The sequence below is a fragment of the Anabrus simplex genome, chromosome 9 (genome assembly GCF_040414725.1).
Source record: "Anabrus simplex isolate iqAnaSimp1 chromosome 9, ASM4041472v1, whole genome shotgun sequence".
Classification (NCBI taxonomy): Eukaryota; Metazoa; Arthropoda; class Insecta; order Orthoptera; family Tettigoniidae; genus Anabrus; species Anabrus simplex.
The window spans coordinates 157981968-158001887 of NC_090273.1; the positions used below are offsets into that span (position 1 = coordinate 157981968).

Here is a 19920-nt window from a genome sequence, read left to right on the forward strand (position 1 = left end):
TTCCAGTCAGTGACTGGGTCAGGGTTGGAATGAATGAAGCCCCCGTCTTGCAGCGAGGATAGGAATTGTACCGGCTGCTGAGGCCTATCGCACTCCTCTGGGGCAATGATTAATGACTGACGGATGAAATGATACTGGAGAGTGTTGGTGGAATGAAAGATGACAGGGAAAACAAAAGTACCCGGAGAAAAACCTGTCCCACCTCCGCTTTGTCCAGCACAAATCTCACACGGAGTGACTGGGATTTGAACCACGGAACCCAGCGGTGAGAGGCCGATGGGCTGCCACCTGAGCCATGGAGGCTCTCAGAATGTAATCCATCAAGTGTGTAAGTTGGTTAGTGAATGTAAATTGTGAAGATACAACATCGTATGTAATACCATGAGGTTTTGAATGTTGATATGTATAATGGTGCAGGCTAGGTTTCCCTACAGGCAATGCATATGGGAGTGCTGGGTGCTGCCGCCAAAAGGACTGTCAAAGCAGAACTAGAACTAGATGTATGAAATGTGATGTATAATTGTTTGAACAAAGATTTCAATCATGGCACACTGTAAAATAGAACATTTGATCATGTACATATGTATATTCACATGTACTGAGCTGAAATTTTTTTTTAAAGGAGTGAATTAAGTCCTGACATGCACAGCTGTGTGCGTGCTTTTTTTCAGAGGTTAGTTTTTATTTTGTACAATAAACTACTGTATAAATGTATGTATTAAAGAGCATTTTAGTCAGTTTTTGATGTACCTCCAGTTTCCTTTCAGGTCTGAAAGGACTAGGGCTGATGAGCAGAAGTCCAGTGTATGAGAATGAGTGTATGAGTGTATGAGATTGCCCTTGCCTCCCTACTCTGACCTGTCATCATGTCTGTCCTGTTCCTACCTCTCTGTATATGGCCTGACGCGCATCTGGTTGTTCCTTACTTCTGAATGAGGTTACTCAGCACTTTCCTTCACCAATATTAAATCATTCATTGAAGCACTATTTCCTTCTTTCCCGAGATTGTGCAAGAATGTTTTTATGCACATTTCAGTTCATAACACTGACTTTTATTTTAACATTAAATACTTGTTGAAAACTCAGTGAGAAGCTCTATCACGGCCTTAACACTTACAATACAACTGCTCAAACATCAAGCCAAAATATTTTATCACCATTTTCTATGTGTATTGTACTACTAATAAAACATATGGGTATGGTATTTCTAATTTCTGATGCAGTGACAGTATGAAAATCCACTTCAGAAGAGTTAAGATTTATTAAAAATTCATCCTTAATGCTTATTAGAGTTGACAAATAATGTGTATGGGAATATATCTCTATTAAGGAGTGGAAATAAGAATTTCATACTGTCATTGACTATTTTAACAAGGGTTATGCTGGAAGAAATCAGCAATAAATAATCTGTAGAACCAACATAGACATTGTGGAGTTTTTAAGAAAGCTGTTCAGTATATTGGAGTGAGAAAATTACTGAACTGAGCTAGATGCATCACACAGCTTTTAGCATCAAGTCCTGTGCATCAAATGCTCAGCGTTTTAACACATTTTCTTTTTCTCTGAGTCCCAATAAGCTATCTGTACTTTATGGAAATATTCTGTTCTTTACAACTCTAGTAGGACACTGGTGGTAGATATATCGAATAAATATGAAACAAAATCTTATACGGGTAGCCACAAATACACTACTGCTTGTACCATTCTCCATTAAGATAGAACAAATTGTTAAAGGGTATCTGTTCTATGATTGTTGTATTAAATACAGTAGAAGTTTGATATACTGCAGATTTGCATTCGGATATAACTCAGTGAAGTGTATATCCCCCCAAAAAAGAATGAGCGTGTTATTAGGGAAATTTTTATTGTAGAGATTCAATAAGTTTATGTTTTGGCTTTTGGTCTTCACTCATTTACTTCTGTTGCCAGCTCAAATTTCTAATGTAAGGAAATAATACCATATGATTAGCCTTGGGAGCAGTAGAAATGCATTCCAGTGATTTACAGAGGCAATCAAAAATAAATAATTTTCCGAGCTATTTACAAAAATGTCTATTCCTAAGAATTCCTGCCAAGGCAAGAAGTGAAGTCTTTGACAGCCAACAAAGTCCATACTCTATATAAACAAAGTAATTTTGTCAATGGCGAGGCAGAGTGAATCAAATCATGTTCATTCATTGCACCGCTCAAGTACAATACAAAACAGCACTTGCACACTTTTATTACTAACAGCTGACCATTAGACCAACTGTTCCATTGGAGTAAAGTAAGTTTTCTTATTTCTAATTGGTGTAATTTACTTATAGCAGTACATTATGTTGTAATGTGTTTTTCCTATCCTCCAGTCGCCATCGTGCCACAGATATACTGCGGTTAAGCTATAACAAGACAGATGTCCTTCGACAACATTACATCGGGCTTCTACTGTAGTTAAAATTCTGTTTAAACTAATCAAATTTGGAACCAATGATATTTTAAAACAAGATGTATCAATAGAGCAACATTTAAAACAACCAAGAAAATAACTTAAACCTTTTTTCCATTTACACCAAAATCAGTAATGTAGGTGTGGCACATCCCACAAGCAAGCATGGATGACTCATATTAATAACTTAACATCTTGATGGGAGTATATTGGAAAGCCACAGTTTAATATTTAAGTCCTGTGTGTTTCTCACTCTTTCAGTACACCAGAGGGAGTCCAGCTCACAAAAACTGTCGTACTGATATGATACTCATGACTAGCATCAGGATGCTGCTTTGAATTGACGACATCATAGCGGATGAGTTAGTCACAGAATGTGCTTGTATCTTCTCTGTACGGATCGTCATCTCTTTGCTGGCCATACTGTAGCCTGCTGCATTACGACTCTGAACTCGAATGGCATAGTCTGTGTCCTGGTTGAGACCTTGCAGGGAATAGACTTCACCTAGAAATAGAGATGTGATATTATTGACTACATACATACATACATACATACATATTATCGGTACACTTTATCTTGGTGCATTTACACCCTAGTACTGAATTGGTCGACCTCAGCAATCTTCGAGATACGTACTGGTAACCTTTGAAACACAGACTATAAATCGCTTAAGCATCGTTGTGCGACATCTGGCGTACACTTTACATACTAGTACTGTTGTTGTTTACATAGCAAAGCCAAACTATAGAATTCATGCTAGGAACAAGATTCGCATCGAGAAATGTTATACAATGTTATATAATGTGTATGTGACACAGTTGTTGGCTTAAGATAATAACGGTTTAGAAACTTGATATCGATCGATCATATTCTCGATTCAATTCAGATTTCATTTTCATTCACTTGGCAGCACTGCTGAAACCAGGACAGCTCCCCTCCCTCCTTACTCCTCATTCCCGTACACAAATGCAACAAGATAAAGTGTGCCGATAATACATACATACATACATACATACATACATACATACATACATACATACATACATACATACATACATACATACATACATACATACATACATACAAAGGTCGAGCAAATATTTACAGGATTTTTGTTCCTGAGCATCAACAGTTGGTAGGACTGGCCTCGCAATTCTGCTATGCTTAGGTGGGACCATTAGGAGTGGGGAGAGTGTGCTGTTAGATATTTCCAGCCGTTTTATCAGAAATGCTCACAATGTTGGAGCAACAGGTGTACCCCTCCACTGCACAACGCATAATTATAAAATTTCTTGCTCGTGAAGGAGTTACAGCATCGGAAATTTGCCAGAGATTGACTGCACAGTTCGGTGATCAAACATTGTCAAGGAAGCGTGTGTTTGCCTGGCATAAAAAGTTCAAGGAAGGACGAGAATGTGTGGAAGATCAGCAACACCATCGCCATCCTTGGTCCAGCAATACAGACGAAAACATTCGTGCGGTTAAAGTCATTATTGACAACGATCGACGGGCGACAGTATCAGAAATTGCAGAACAAGTCGGAATCAGTTATGGTGACAGCTCTCGCCTTTTGACCAAAAATCTGAAGTTGAGATGTTTGGAGGTCTATCAGAGGCTTACAGCAAGGTTTGCGAAAGAAGGTCATGCATTTCTGAGTCAGATCACCTTTCATACAGAGCTTCCTTTCAAAGACAGACATGATCTGAGAGAGAGTAAAAGACATTTCCTGTAATCATTATGATATATACATAATGTAGACATACATACATACATACATACATACATACATACATACATACATACATACATACATACATACATACATACATACATACATACATACATACATACATACATACATACATACATACATACATACATTATCATTATAGACTGTTATGCCTTTCAGCGTTCAGTCTGCAAGCCTCTGTGAATTTACTTAACGTCGCCACAATCCTTGATTTGCAACTAGTGTTGTGGCCTCATTTAGTTCTATACCTCTTATCTTTAAATTGTTAGAAACCGAGTCTAGCCATCGTCGTCTTGGTCCACCTCTACTTCTTTTACCCTAGCAGAGTCCATTATTCTCCTAGGTAACCTATCCTCCTCCATTCGCCTCACATGACCCCACCACCAAAGCTGGTTTATGCGTACAGCTTCATCCATCGAGTTCATTCCTAAATTAGCCTTTATCTCCTCATTCCGAGTACCCTCCTGCCATTGTTCCCACCTGTTTGTACCAACAATCATTCTTCCTACTTTCATGTCTGTTACTTCTAACTTATGAATAAGGTATCCTGAGTCCACCCAGCTTTCGCTCCCGTAAAGCAAAGTTGGTCTGAAAACAGACCGATGTAAAGATAGTTTCGTCTGGGAGCTGACTTCCTTCTTACAGAATACTGTTGATCGCAGCTGCGAGCTCACTGCATTAGCTTTACGACACCTTGATTCAATCTCACTTACTATATTACCATCCTGGGAGAACACACAACCTAAATACTTGAAATTATCAACCTGTTCTAGCTTTGTATCACCAATTTGACATTCAATTCTGTTGAATTTCTGACCTACTGACATCAATTTAGTCTTTGAGAGGCTAATTTTCATACCATACTCATTGCACCTATTTTCAAGTTCCAAGATATTAGACTGCAGGCTTTCGGCACAATCTGCCATTAAGACCAAATCATCAGCATAGGCCAGACTGCTTACTACATTTCCACCTAACTGAATCCCTCCCTGCCATTTTATACCTTTCAGCAGATGATCCATGTAAACTACGAACAGCAAAGGTGAAAGATCCCTGTAAGTACCCTGAACCAAGAACTCATTCTACCATCAATTCTCACTGAAGCCCGATTGTCAACATAAATGCCTTTGATTGCTTTTAATAATCTGCCTTTAATTCCATAGTCGCCCAGTATGGCGAACAACTTTTCCCTCGGTACCCTGTCATATGCTTTCTCTAGATCTACAAAACATAAACACAACTGCCTATTCCTCTCGTAGCATTTTTCAATTACCTGGCGCATACTGAAAATCTGGTTTTCATCCAGCTTCCTCTCAACGACTGATCGCACTCTCCCTTCCAAGATGCCAGTGAATACTTTGCCTGGTATACTAATCAATGAGATACCTCGATAGTTGTTGCAATCCTTCCTGTTCCCTTGCTTATAGATTGGTGCAATTACTGCTTTTGCCCAATCTGAAGGTACCTTACCAACACTCCATGCTAATTTTACTACTCTATGAAGCCATTTCATCCCTGCCTTCCCACTATACTTCACCATTTCAGGTCTAATTTTATCTATTCCTGCTGCCTTATGACAATGGAGTTTATTTACCATCTTTTCCACTTCCTCAAACATAATTTCACCAACATCATTTTCCTCCTCTCCATGAGCTTGGCTGTTCACATCACCACCAGGATGATTTCCTTTTACATTGAGAAGATGTTCAAAATATTCCCACCACCTCTCCAGTGATTCCCTGGGATCTATTATGAGTTCACCTGAATTACTCAAAACACTGTTCATTTCCTTCTTCCCTCCCTTCTTAAGATTCTTTATTACTGTCCAGAAAGGTTTCCCTGCTGCTTGACCTAGCCTTTCCAGGTTGTTACCAAAATCTTCCCAGGACTTCTTTTTGGATTCAACAACTATTTGTTTCGCTCTGTTTCTTTCATCCATGTACAACTCCCTGTCTGCCTCGGCCCTTGTTTGGAGCCATTTCTGATAAGCCTTCTTTTTACGTTTACAAGCTGCTCTCACTTCATCATTCCACCAAGATGTTCGTCTCTTCCCATCTTTACACACAGTTGTTCCTCAGCATTCCCTTGCTGTTTCTACTACAGCATCCCTGTATGCCACCCATTCACTTTCTATATCCTGAACCTGCTTACTGTCTACTGTTCGAAACTTCTCACTAATCATATCCATGTACTTCCGTCTAATGTTCTCATCCTGGAGATTTTCTACCCTTATTCGTTTGCAGACAGATTTCACTTTCTCTACCCTAGTTTCAACTTTTCCCTTTCCCTTCAAACAAGCACATGTTATGAGACATGTATAAAGCACTGGGATTAGAAAATTATAAATCTTTTATATGGACTAAAGAAAGATTTTCCAATATAATATACCACAGAAAGAGATAAACTTATACTAAATTATTTAAGTTAAATATATTATACCACTCTCAACGTTGAAATCTGCAAACTTTGCTTCTTCCCAACTGGCAGTGTCACTTTGTTTTGGAACATACTGAACTCTAAATCCTGTGATAGGTAGTTGTACTCCTGTTTCTGGTGGTACGATCTTCATCTGGACAGAGTCTGCTGTGGCTTGGAGGTCTCCAACTTCCATGGGAGGATCAGGACGATTGCCCTCCTTCAGAACTAACACTTTCTCTGTCGTTCCCAATTTATTGATGGCCTTGCAGACATAATCACCAAACATCGTATCGTTGTTCAGCACCAGCTGTAATCAAAAGTGCATGAGTAATTAGATAAACTAAATATAGCCTCTATTCTGTCATCTATTATAAATAGAGAAGGTTATAGTAGTTAGTTATTTATTTAGTCATTTAGTTAGTTTGTATATGGAGGGTCACCTCAGGAACCACTGAACCAATTTCAGTAATTCTTTCACTGTTAGAAAACTTATTTCTATCTGCCTTCTCAGTGATATTGAAAAAATGCAAATGTTTCAACAGTTGAAATTGGTACCAGTTACTGCACCATCTTGTTGCCTTCCCTTACAAGAAAAATACACTGAAATTCTCATGACCAGGATTCCTGAACCTTTCGAAGAAAAGTACCTTTCTTGCAGTGAAGTGATTGTGTTGATGTGCACAGCTCTGCACTGTTCCAAATATTCGCATGAGTTTCAACTGTGAATCTCTGAGTGTGACCAACTAGATGTATGCTGAGTTAACTAGAGTGAGACATTAAGTCAGCTGTACTCTGAGTCGTGTCGCCATCCACAGTGATACTAAGAAAACAAGAACGTTTACAGTAGAAGGCTGAAATTAGGACAAGGTATGGGTTACGAGAACAATGCAATGGTGCCAACATATCTCAACAGTTTAATGCAAATTATCTTCTTTTAGAGAAGTGAATGAATCTTCAGCATTCTGGCATATGAAAAGACATTAACCTCAAACCATGAGACAGAACTCTAACTGCTGAATTTGAGGAGATGGAGTTTTGATTGTGAATATTTTGTTGTTTTTAGATATTTCCAAGGTAGAGATATGATGCGAGGAAGATGGGATTCCACATACTTGGTTCTTTCTCATTAAAATCTCTCTCATTCAGTGAGGTTGTCATTTTAGCGCAAGTATCAACATTAATATCACCTGCTGCAGTAATTCAGATGGTCGACCCTGTGTAAGTTTTATTCATAATACAGTATATACTAAAATGTTCTTTTCAAATTTTCTTTTAATTTTCACATAGTAATTTCAGCTGGCTATCGAAGACAAACCTACCTGGTATGTAATAATTATGCTAGATTATCGGGGAGGCAGGTAGATTTAAAAAAGAAGAGAAAGTTGAAAAACGTGTGCATCTAGGACCCTTAAAAGTGAATATGCTCCTTTGACTATTATACTGTAGATACATCAAAATTATGTCAGTAGCATTTAATAGTTAACTCACAATAGACACATTTATGGTTACTCTTTTTATACAACAGGATGTATGGACCAATATATTAAAAACCTTCAAGTTCTAATGAAAATGAATCACAGAGTAAGCAAGAGATTTTAATAACAATGCGTAATGTATGCCACAATATATATTTTCCATCAGTAGTGCCCATTATGAAGGGTTTAAGAAAATATCCTACACTCATGTCACAGCTGCCTGGATCCTAGAATGTGAATAAATAGAAAGCACAGGGGTAGTGTAGAGATGGGTTGATACCAAATTTTCTAATACAGGTTTTTAGTCTCGATGCTCTATACTTGATACATTCAAATTATCTTTTATCAATTAAAATGCAGATACAGTATTATATTTTGTTATTTTTAGAGTATGAATAGATTAAATAGATCTGTATTTAACTGGTAGTGTTCAAGCTTCTCAATCCTTACCCTAGAAAACCTAACAATTTTCAAATTTTAAAATTTCTGAGGTGAGTGCCATAGACACTGTTATGAAACAGAACATTCTCTACACTTCATTCCGCGCAGCTGTGAGCTCACATCTGGGAGATAGTGGGTTCGAATCCCACTGTCGGCAGCCCTGAAGATGGTTTTCCATGGTTTCCCATTTTCACAGCAGGCAAATGCTGGGGCTGTACCTTAATTAAGGCCATGGCCGCTTCCTTCCCATTCCTAGGCCTTTCCTGTCCCATCGTCGCCATAAGACGTATCTGTGTCGGTGCAACGTAAAGCAAATAGCAAAACACTTCATTCATTGACAACCAGTCACTCACAAGCTGGTATGATGTGTCTGCAGATGGCTGATCAACGCAATTAATGATGTGGACACACTGCTGCAATGGCGACAAATAAACGTTGAGTTGTTCTTCCTCAGGATATGATGTTTCAGTTCTTCAAATAGTATATGTGCATGTTCCCAGTTGTCAGTATGAATATTACACTGGCTCATGGTGGGTTGGAGACACTCCTCATACCTCTTCCTCTGACCTCAAAAATGGTGGCTACTGTCCCTTAGGACAGAGTAGATTACCGTAGTTGGTTTGGGGCACAGTGATCCGGCATGCATACTACGTGTCCAGCCCACCAGAGCTGACGTTGGGGTATCACTGCCTACATGTTTGTACTGTAGCCGCTTCCAGAACACTGATATTTGTATGTTTATCCTGCAAGATAATTCTTGAGATCTTTCTGAGACATCTTTGATGGAAGATTTCAAGCATTTTTACATGGCATCTGTATATTGTCTATGTCTTGCACCCTCATAAATGTGTCCGGATTACAACAGATTTGCACACGTTATCACTATAATGTATTTTAAGACATTTTTAAGGCATTGTGTTCCCACTTGAAAAAATTTCTAGTAAGTTTATTAAGAAAAAGCCATACTTTCTAGTGTCATCCTAAATGCAGATCAGTGGTGACTGATGATTTGATAAGGAACAAATCATAAGAAAAGAGACCACAGTGGAGTTATTCTTTGTGTGTTTCTATCATCCCTTGTGCCTTTCATAGGTATAATGGTTTTAAAGAGTTATAGGTTATGTGAGCTTGCATCTGGGAGATAGTGGGTTTGAACCCCACTGTCGGCAGTCCTGAAGATGGTTTTCTGTGGTTCATTTTCACACAAGGATGGTGCTGTACTTTCGTTAAGGCCACAGCCGTGTCCCTTCTACTCCTAGCCCTTTCCTATCACATCATCGCCATAAGACCTAGCTGTGTTGGTGCGACGTAAAAGCCAATTAAAAAAAAAAATACATATAACACTAATCAGAGAGAAATAATGGAAGAGATCTGACGCTTCAAAAATGAGGGTATGGGCCAAAGAAAAACAAGGACCACAAACAGTATGAACATGAAAGACTCCCTAAGCCTCGAATGCTCCAATACCGCTTAGGTCGGAAAAAACCAAGAGTTGACCTAGAGAGGTCGGATAGATAGATGAAAGTGAGGAGCCTGACACAAGTAAGTGGAAGCAATGCCAGCGCTCAACTAAGGGCCCTGTGATCGCCAACCCACGCTCCCAAGTTCTGAGCCCCTGGACCCCATTTAGTCGCCTCTTACGACAGACAGGGGATACAGTGGATGTTACTCTACTGCCCCAAACACACGGGGATATATGGAGGGATGTATTCAGTACTGGGTTCTTCTGTGGTGGTTGGTAGTGAAGAGGAGAGTGAGGAGAGTGTTGGGACAAACACCCAGTCCCCGAGCCAGAAGAAATAATCAGATGTGATTAAAATCCCCAACCCAGCCAGGAATCGAAGCTGGAACCCTCTGAAGTGAAGGTCTCAAGGCTGACCGTTCAGATAAAGAGCTGGGCATCTCCGCCACTTGTAGGAGGGGAAAAATATAATTTCTGGCTAGCATAATCCCGGGGTGAGGGGATGGCTGCTGTGAGCTGGAATGAGGAGAGTATTGTGCTTGGACAACATCCAAGGACTGAGCATGAGTTCAGTCAGTAAAATAGATTTAAGGAACAGCTGTAAACAGATGTGAATTTGCAGACTGAGAGGGAGACGTGATACGATGCATGGAAGTAGTAGTAGTAGTAGTAGTAGTAGTAGTAGTAGTAGTAGTAGTAGTAGTAGTAGTAGTGGTGGTGGTGGTAGTTTAATAAATACCTCTAGTGTGCTGCTATGATCCTCGTCGAAGATAGCAATACTGTCACTCTCTACCACCTGCTTGTTATCCTTGAGCCATTCAAACTTGGGTTTAGGTTCGGCAGTGGCATGACATGTCAGGTTCACAACTCCTGAAACGTAGCCGTACACCAAATCACTGAAGCCCTCTTTGGTCTGGAATGTTGGTTTATCTGTAACAAGAAAAAATATCTTGTAGAATTAAAATCCATGGGTCAATAACAACAGAGAGTATGATATCAAATGTGGAAGCTGTGACTACCATCATTCCTGCACCCTCTGAATGAGTGTAGCAGACACAAAACAATTTTGATGTGATGGCTATTTTAAAGGGAGCTATCTTCTGAAACCTGTTTTGACATTCATTCAGTCACTACTGATCTGCATTTAGGGCAGTCACCCAGGTTGCAGATTCCCTATCTGTTGTTTTCCTAGCCTTTTCTTAAATGATTTGAAAGAAATTGGAAATTTATTGAACATTTCCCTTGGTAAGTTATTCTAATACCTAACTCCCCTTCTTATAAATAAATATTTGCCCCAATTTGTCCTCTTGAATTCCAACTTTATCTTCATATTGTGATCTTTCCTATTTTTACCACAACAGCTCAGAACATACCACTTATGATAAAGATGTCGATTCCCATAAAGAACCTGTTCCGAATGAGCAAATTTATAATACCAATATAGTTGGAAAATTTATAATGTCCGATAACGGACCAACTATATTGGTATTACATACCACTTAGTCGAGCAACTCGTCTCCTTTCTCCCAAGTCTTCCCAGCCCAAACTTTGCAACATTTTTGGAACGCTACTCTTTTGTTGGAAATCATCTAGAACAAATCGACCTACTTTTCCTTGGATTTTTTCCAGTTTTTGAGTCAAGTAACGTGGTGAGAGTTCCGTACACTGGAACCATACTCTAGTTGGGGTCTTACCAGAGACTTATATGCCCTCTCCTTTTCATCCTTGCTACAACCCCTAAATACCCTCATAACCATCTGCAGAGATCTGTATCCTTTAATAACAATCCCATTTATGTGATTACCCCAATGAAGATCTTTCCTTATATTAACACATAGGTACTTACAATGATCCCCAAAAGGAACTTCCAACCCATCAATGCAGTAATTAAAACTGAAAGGACTTTCCCTATTTGTGAAACTCCCAACCTGACTTTTAAACCCATTTATCATCATAACATTGCCTACTGTCCATTTTACAACATTATCAAGGTCATTTTGCAGTTGTTCACAATCTTGTAACTTATTTATTACCATGTACAGAATAATATCATCTGAAAAAAGCCTTATCTCTGATTCTACCTCTTTAATCATATCATTTATATATATATAAAAACATAAAGGTCCAATAATACTGATTTGAGGAATTCCCCTCTTAATTTTACATTCTTAATTCTTCCACTGAGATTCTGATAGTGACTGCCATTTTCAATCAGTATTGTGCTGTTTTGACTTTTGTCTAGCACAGTAATCTTCAGACAGATTTTTATGTTGTGGCATTAGAGAGAGACCTTGATTCCAAATTCCCATATAACTGTCTGTATTACAGCAAGTTTTTAATTTAAGTGAAGGCCACTAATTTATGAAAATGTGTGATTGTTACTTGCTTATTTAAAACAAAAATGCTTCAGTGTGTGTATCATGTGTTTAACACATCACTGTAATGTGATTAAGATAACAATTTAACAGAATCCAGCAGAGGATGGGCAGAAGAAGGCCGAAACATGTTCTAGTTTTAGGTATGACTTTTTAATTATTAAATGGTCAATTTTAAGTATTGAATAGTTTGAAACTTTTTAATAAATTGTTTTTAAGCATTAATTTTTGCATATTTAAATGTCATTGTGGAATCAACTATGAAATTTATAAGTTGCAAGTCCATTTGGGCAGCAAGAAGAAAGTACTAGAGTTTCATAAATTGAAATGCACACATATATTCTTGAAGGAGAAATAAGTGGTACATCATCATCATCATTACCCTTTAACTGTCTCCAGTTGCCCGCGTGTGGTACAAGAGCACTCTCCATCTTTGTCTATCCAGGTAAATTTCTTCCTTCTCAATTTGGAGCCATTTCACTCTTCTTCCTTCCAGGTCCTGCTTTACTTGACTGATTCACCATTTCTTTGGTCTGCCTCTAGGTCTTTTGCCTTCCAGTTCCTTTTCTAGCCATTTTCTTACTGTTCTCATTTTGATTTTACAAGGCCATAACATTTGAGTCTTGATGTTCTTATATTTTCATTTAGCGACTGCTTTACTTGTGTATTATGATGGATCTTCTTATCTCTTCTTGTTTTCTTTAGCAATGACCTCAGCTTGAAGTCTGCTACTTTCTCTACAGTTGATCGTACAGGTTTCAAGGGCATGTGTAGTTATTGGCGCGAAATATACCTGATAAAGGATTCTCTTTGTATTGAAAGGAATGTGGTTATCCCATAGAAGAGACCTAACTCGGTGATAAAAATGTACTCCTTTTTGGATTCTGTTAGTGATTTCACCAGAGGACTTTGCGTCACTAGTTACAATACTACCAAGATTTTGGAAATGGTTAATGTTTTCTAGTTTCTCGTCATCCAGTTGGATCTCAACCTGTAGGGCTTGCCTGCTGACTGGCATCACTACTGATTTTGTATGGCTGATTTTTAGGCCAAACTGCTGGTCCTAAATTTCTGTTGAACTTCTTCTCCTGTTCCTCCTCAAATCACTACATCATCTGCGAAGATTAATGCGTTGAAGTCCTCATTAGTTTCATACTTCACTATCTTCATTACTTCATCCATCACCATAATGAACAGGAGAGGTGACAAAGTGCTGCCCTGTTAAACTCCTTTATTTGTAGTCAACCAGTCAGAATAACCATCTCCTATCTGGATACAGCTCTGGCAGTGGTTGTACAACATTTCTACCTTGTTGCTAAGATATACTGGCACATTCCTTTCTTTCAGAGATTCCCATATCTTGTCTCTTGGCAAGCTGCCATATACCTTTTTTATATCCACAAAGACAAAGATGATATCTAATCCCTTCTCCCAGTGTTTTTCCATTGTCATCTTAACAGAGAAGATAAAATCTGTTTTTGCTCTCAATTTCTCTTGAATTTTAATTATTTTTCCTAGTGGTTTAAAGTTGCACTAACTCATTACAGGATTTTGGCGATGAAAGCCTGGGAAAGGATTAGGATTGTGAAGGAAGCAGCTGTGGCCTTAATAAAGGTACTGTACAACCCCAGCATTTGTCTGGTGTGAAAATGGGAAATCATCTTCACGGCTGCTGATGGTGAGATGCAAACCCTCCATCTTCCAAATGCAGGCTCACAGCTATGCAACCCTAACTTCACGGCCAATTTGCTTGGTCTCAAACTTTAAGATAGTGCAGAATTTACAAAAGATATTTCTTAACTCAAAAACAAATCAGAGTTCACAGACCTCTCATGCATTTGCAATTCAATAGGAATGAGTTAAATCTTGTGCTCAAATGCATTATTGTTAGATAATTCTGTTTCCAATCTTTTAACAGGAACAGGGGGGTTACATTTCTCATTATAGACATTGATCTAAAATTGGTATCTCCTTTCCATGTATGGAATATTAAAAGGTTTCATTTATTTTCTCTTTACAGCAGATCAAAGGACCACAGTTCCATAATGGCAATAATGGCTACAATTGGTACAATAATATGTCAAGAGGGATTGTTCATGTAAACAAAAGAAGAGCATACTGCACAGCTGTGAAGTTTGATCAGCTGGGACATATCTTTGAGTTAACAAGATATATCGCAAGGGTACCGGTAACATTTCTTTTTTTTTTTTAAGGAAGCATGAGTAGCTTGCAAACTGGGTATCATCTGTGGATTAGAAGTGTAACTACAAAGTAAGGTGCAATTGGAGTTCAGTTTAAACTTACTTCATATGAAATGTTATCTGACTTAAGTTGGATACTGCCCTTACAAGTGATATCCACCATCCAGTCCACTATAGATCAGTTATAGGAGTCACCATGTTACATGCAATTAGATTGAATGCAATAATACTTACGTTGTATACGGACGGTGATTTTGAACTCCTTAATCATGGATGTGGAGGTTGCTATCTGGTAGGCACGGCATTCATATACACCACTGTCTTCCACAGTAACCTTATGGATCAAGAGGCCATTATCTAGGATCTTGTACTTGTCATTATCTGGAAGTAGAAAAGATGTTGTAACTGGATGGTTGGTAGAATAATCGCTTCATTAGATTATGCTTTCTTTAAAAAAACATGATACTAACTAAACTGGACTTTTGGACAAGTATTTTCATGCACCAGATGGTTCCAAAAGTTACAGACTGAGTTGTCTTGAAAAATTGGGTATCTACAGTGAGATATCTGTATACTTTCTTGTGGATTTTGAATTTCATCAGATAAAAATTGCAAAGACTTGAGAATTAAAGATATTTGTACATCTACATTGCCGGTGTTGCTGCTGGCAACATACAGAAAAATAAAAATTCCTGATTATAAATTTTGTATTTTCTATCAACAATATAAATCCACCAAATTCCCACAACACATGTCACAAAAGATGTGACTGTCATCTAGCACCAAGCAATTGAACTGATTCGTAAGACATACACAAAACATCTTCAGTGTTTCCTATTTACGCCACATGTTGCTCACAGCACTTCAATGGCAAACTTGCCCAGGTTGTCTGTCAGTGCCATGGCGAGAGTGTGACACACTTGATGTTGTGCATTATTTGCCAGTTAAATACAAAGGCAGGGCTTTTCTTCCTTTCCCTACACCCTCCAAGCATGGCTTTTGAATCGACAGGTGTACAGGACATTTCAAAATGAATATCTATGACTCTGTAGTGTTTATTACATTGAGTTATATTTGTAAGTAATATATCAAGCAAAAGAGCAACTCAAACAGTTTGTCTTACAAGTGTTCAATATGAGCATCATTTGTCACACGGCACATATCTTGCTCAGTGTGTCTGGAGTAACTGTTGTTCCTTAAAACTCCACACTGATGTCACCAGAACTGCTAATTCACGATAAGCCCTCCGAACTGATTTCTTGGGGCTGCGCGTGAAGGACTCTGTCACGTGCTTCCTTTGTTGGTCGTCCAGAATCTTCCCTTTGCAAAGACAGCCAGTGTCTTCAAACTTGTGATACAATCTACAGATGTTATTATCACTGGGGGATTACAATGCAACTTAATATGGAATGCACGTTGCCCTGTAGCTAGAGATTCAGTCCTTGCAAACTGTAAAACACAAAAAGCTTTCTGTTTCCCAGTTGCCATTTTTGTTACTAGCAGTACCAGCTAGTAGACACAGGAACCAGTGCAAGTGCACAGATACAAAAGTGCTTTCTAATGGAAGACAGAGTAACCAGAGTATGAGCACAGGAATGAACACTTGTAGAACGAACTGTTTGAATTGCTCATTCGTTTGATGTATTATTTATAATATTAACTACAGAGCATTGAGACTCCAATATTCATTTTGAAATGCCCTGCATTCTCCTATGATCGTGACTATGTTACACTTTGAAACCATTCCTTAGAATCACATAAATTTAGTGAGAAAAGTAATCTTATGTAGAATGGCAGACCAACTTCTCAATTAAAAGCCTCAAAATCAGAATCATATCAGAAAGCTGGTTACGTGGATATTTGCCATCTTGTGCTGTAAATCTTGACGGATACTTGCTCTTACAACATGACTGTACTGACAGACAAGATGGTGGACTAGCCTTTTATTACAGGAATGATTTAAAATGCAGGATTATCTGCACCTCAGACCCAAGCCTTCCCCTGCAAACTGAGTATATGTTTGTTGAACTCGACTGTAATAAGAAAATATTAATAGGAATTGTATATAAGCCACCTAACATTAGATAAATGGAGGACTTCGAAGCAGCTTTAACAGATCTTATCTTGGTCTACGAAGATGTCATAGTCATGGGTGACTTTAGTATTGACTTGTTAAAACAAACTAGTGAATTGGATAAATTGTGTCACTTGTTCCATGCTCTGAGTATGGAAATCCTACCACTTAACGCTACGAACCATGTCAACTACCCTGACCACTCGACTCACATGGTATTAATTGACCTTATAATTGCAAATCAACCCCAGAAAGTCATTAAGCATGGAGAGATCCCAGCTTCTGGGAGTTCAACTCATGACTTACTGTACTTAAGTTACTTTATCTGAGGACTGAAGTATAAAGCACGCTACATTATTTTAAGAGACATAAAACATATTGAATTAAATGACCTATGCAGTGATGCATATAACTTTCTGTGGGATGACATATGTAATCTTCATGACACTGACTCAAAAGTTAACAGATTCAACTCATTAGTGCTGAACTTGTATGACAAACATGCTCCGGAGAGGCAGGTAAGATTTACTTGCCCCCACTTCCCCATGGCTGACGACCGAGATAAGATCTGCTATGGCCAGCCATGACCATTGGTACATACAGTTCAGACGAACACGTGACAAGGATGACTTTGAGCAATATAGGAAACTGAGGAACAAAATTAAACAGCTAATTAGAAACAGTAAATGCCACTACTTTCAACAGTTAGTGGGAAATGATAATTTAAACCAAACCTGGAAGAAGCTACGATCTTTGGGCATCGGCAAAGCTGTAGAAGAGTACATATCTCTAGATACGTTTAAATTATTACTTTTCTCAGTCAAAAATCGGACCATTTCCATTACCGACTAATCCCACAAACACTGCATGCTGTACCGAGTGTGACCTGTTCTCTTTCCGTACCATTAGTGCAAATTATGCTAAATGTGTGCTGTACTCTATCAGGCTGATGTAACCGTTTGGAAAGAAGCACCAATAAGGCCAATCCTGAAAAACACTACCTTGGATTCTCCATCATATTACTGCCCTGTGTCCATCCTACCACCCCTCGCCAAAGCACTCGAATGTCTGATTCATGCACAAATCACTGTATACATGATCTAGAATTCCCTCCTTGACCCTTTTCAATCCGGCTTTAAAAAAGGACATAGTACTGCAACAGCACTACTGCGACTTACGGACGATATCAGACATGCAATAGATCAACGATATGTGATTGTAGCAACACTACCAGACCTAAGCAGTGCCTTTGACACAGTTAGCCCTGGTTTACTACTGCTCAAACTCCATAGTCTCAACTTTAATGGGACATCTCTTAAATATTTTAGCTCCTACCTTACTGACGGTCAGCAACGAGTATCAGTGGTAACAGTGTACTCAGGATGGCGTAAGTCAATAGACGTCCCACAGTGGTCGGTTTTGGGCCCACTTTTATTTGTTGTTAGTGTGAACGACACAGGGGACGCATTGAAATATAGCAAGTACCACATCTATGCAGATGATCTTCAGATTCATTATCACTCATATCCACAAGACATAGATATAGCCACTGACAGAGCAAATTTTGACTTACGACGACTGAATAACTATGCTAAAATAACAGTTTGTTAATAAATCCTAACAAAATTCAGACTATAATATTTGGTACCCAAAGAAACCTTAACTTTTTAAAAAGTAGACATGAACCCCCAATTATTTTAAATAATACTGCCATGCCCTATTGTACGCCAGTAAAAAATTTGGGTGTTATAATAACTAAGACGCTAAATTGGACTGAGCAAGCAAAAAATACATGCCTTAAGTGTGGAAATCCCTTTTTCCTCTCAAACCTACTCTACTGTATTCGCAAAACATCTTAAAATACAACCGGTAAAATCCCTAATCTTATCAGTTTTAGACTACTGCAACACTGTACTTACGGACATATCTCAAGACAGTAAGAAGATGCTTGAATGGAGTTTAAACACCTGTATTCGATTCATATTTAAGCTGCGACATGATTATCACATTTCACCTTATTATAGGGAGTTGTCATGGCTTCATGTTCATGAGTGTCGCAGTCTCCACATGTTGTCCCTTCTGCATGAAGTTCTAAACTCAGGTGTATCAGGTGTACTGGATTGCCTCTCATCAAACTTTAATTACCTCTCCTCCTATCATAACCATGATCTGGCTCCTGTTTAATATCTCTCAGTGACTCCAGGACTTACAACCTCTCCTATGCTACTATTAGGGATTTGTGTTCTCATAGGAAATTTAAGGTGGATTGCTGAAATCACTTCTAGCTAACTTGTTCAATGGGTGAAGTGTGAATGAGTGTGAAAATGAGCAGATTTTCATAAAAATTAGAAAAGTATTTGCCAGTTATAAGTTTTTACTGTGTTTCCTTCTTTTAATATAACTTCTTCTTGTGTTTGATTTTGGTCACTATGGACCATGGAGTAACAACTACGGTATCCTGTATCATCTTTTCCCTCCCCTGGCTTTGATCTTCTGCCAATATAGCTTCATTCATTGGCTTGTCTGCTTCCTACTTTACTAGTGTTAGTTATAATTATTATCATATTCATTTATATTGTCATGTTGTACATTCTCTAGTTATTTCTTTTATTATTATCATCTCCATATTTGCTATTAGCACTATATTATTTTTTTAAGTATTTGTTGTATTTAAAAAAATTATTTGTCTGTTCATTATTTTAAATGTTGTGGTTAATTGTAAGAGAGGGCCTTCAGCCCTAACTTCACCATGAATAAAGACAAATCACTTACTTACTTAAATCACATCGAGGTTTTGACAGACAATTTAATGTAGCATGATATTCAGAATAACCATGAAAAATTATCAAGACTCTTTTGCTGCCAGTGTTTATATTTTAAAATGAATCAAGAATATGGATAGTTTCCATGTTGCATCCATTGTTTTCCTTGTTCATTTTGGAAAAATAAGATTAGACTTCTCATTAAGCAAGGCAGTTAAAAATCAACATCTGCTGGGCTGAGTGGCTCAGACGGTTAAGGTGCTGGCCTTCTAACCCCAACTTGGCAGGTTCGATCCTGGCTCAGTCCGGTGTATTTGAAGGTGCTCAAATACGACAGCCCCGTGTTGGTAGATTTACTGGCACGTTAAAGAACTCCTGCGGGACTAAATTCCGGCACCTCGGCGTCTCCGAAGACCTTAAAAAGTAGTTAGTGGGACGTAAAGCAAATAACATTATTATTATTAAAATCAACATCAAAATCAATGAAACTGTGACAAGAAATGATGAATTGAATTGAAGAATAAGTGGGTGCAACA

The 19920-nt window shown here is 38.3% G+C and overlaps 1 protein-coding gene across 1 annotated transcript in view; it reads right to left on the reverse strand.

Moving 5' to 3' along the window:
- Window positions 1-849: 849 nt before the first annotated feature.
- Window positions 850-19920, reverse strand: part of LOC136880920 (limbic system-associated membrane protein) — a 40993-nt gene continuing 21922 nt past the window's right edge. Inside the window, exons 5-8 of the mRNA XM_068229182.1 lie at window positions 14783-14929; window positions 10712-10902; window positions 6616-6901; window positions 850-2930 (exon numbers count right to left, since the gene is read on the reverse strand). Coding sequence (XP_068085283.1) covers window positions 2707-2930; window positions 6616-6901; window positions 10712-10902; window positions 14783-14929 — 848 coding nt within the window. The 3' untranslated portion in view covers window positions 850-2706. The remainder of the gene's footprint in view (window positions 2931-6615; window positions 6902-10711; window positions 10903-14782; window positions 14930-19920) is intronic.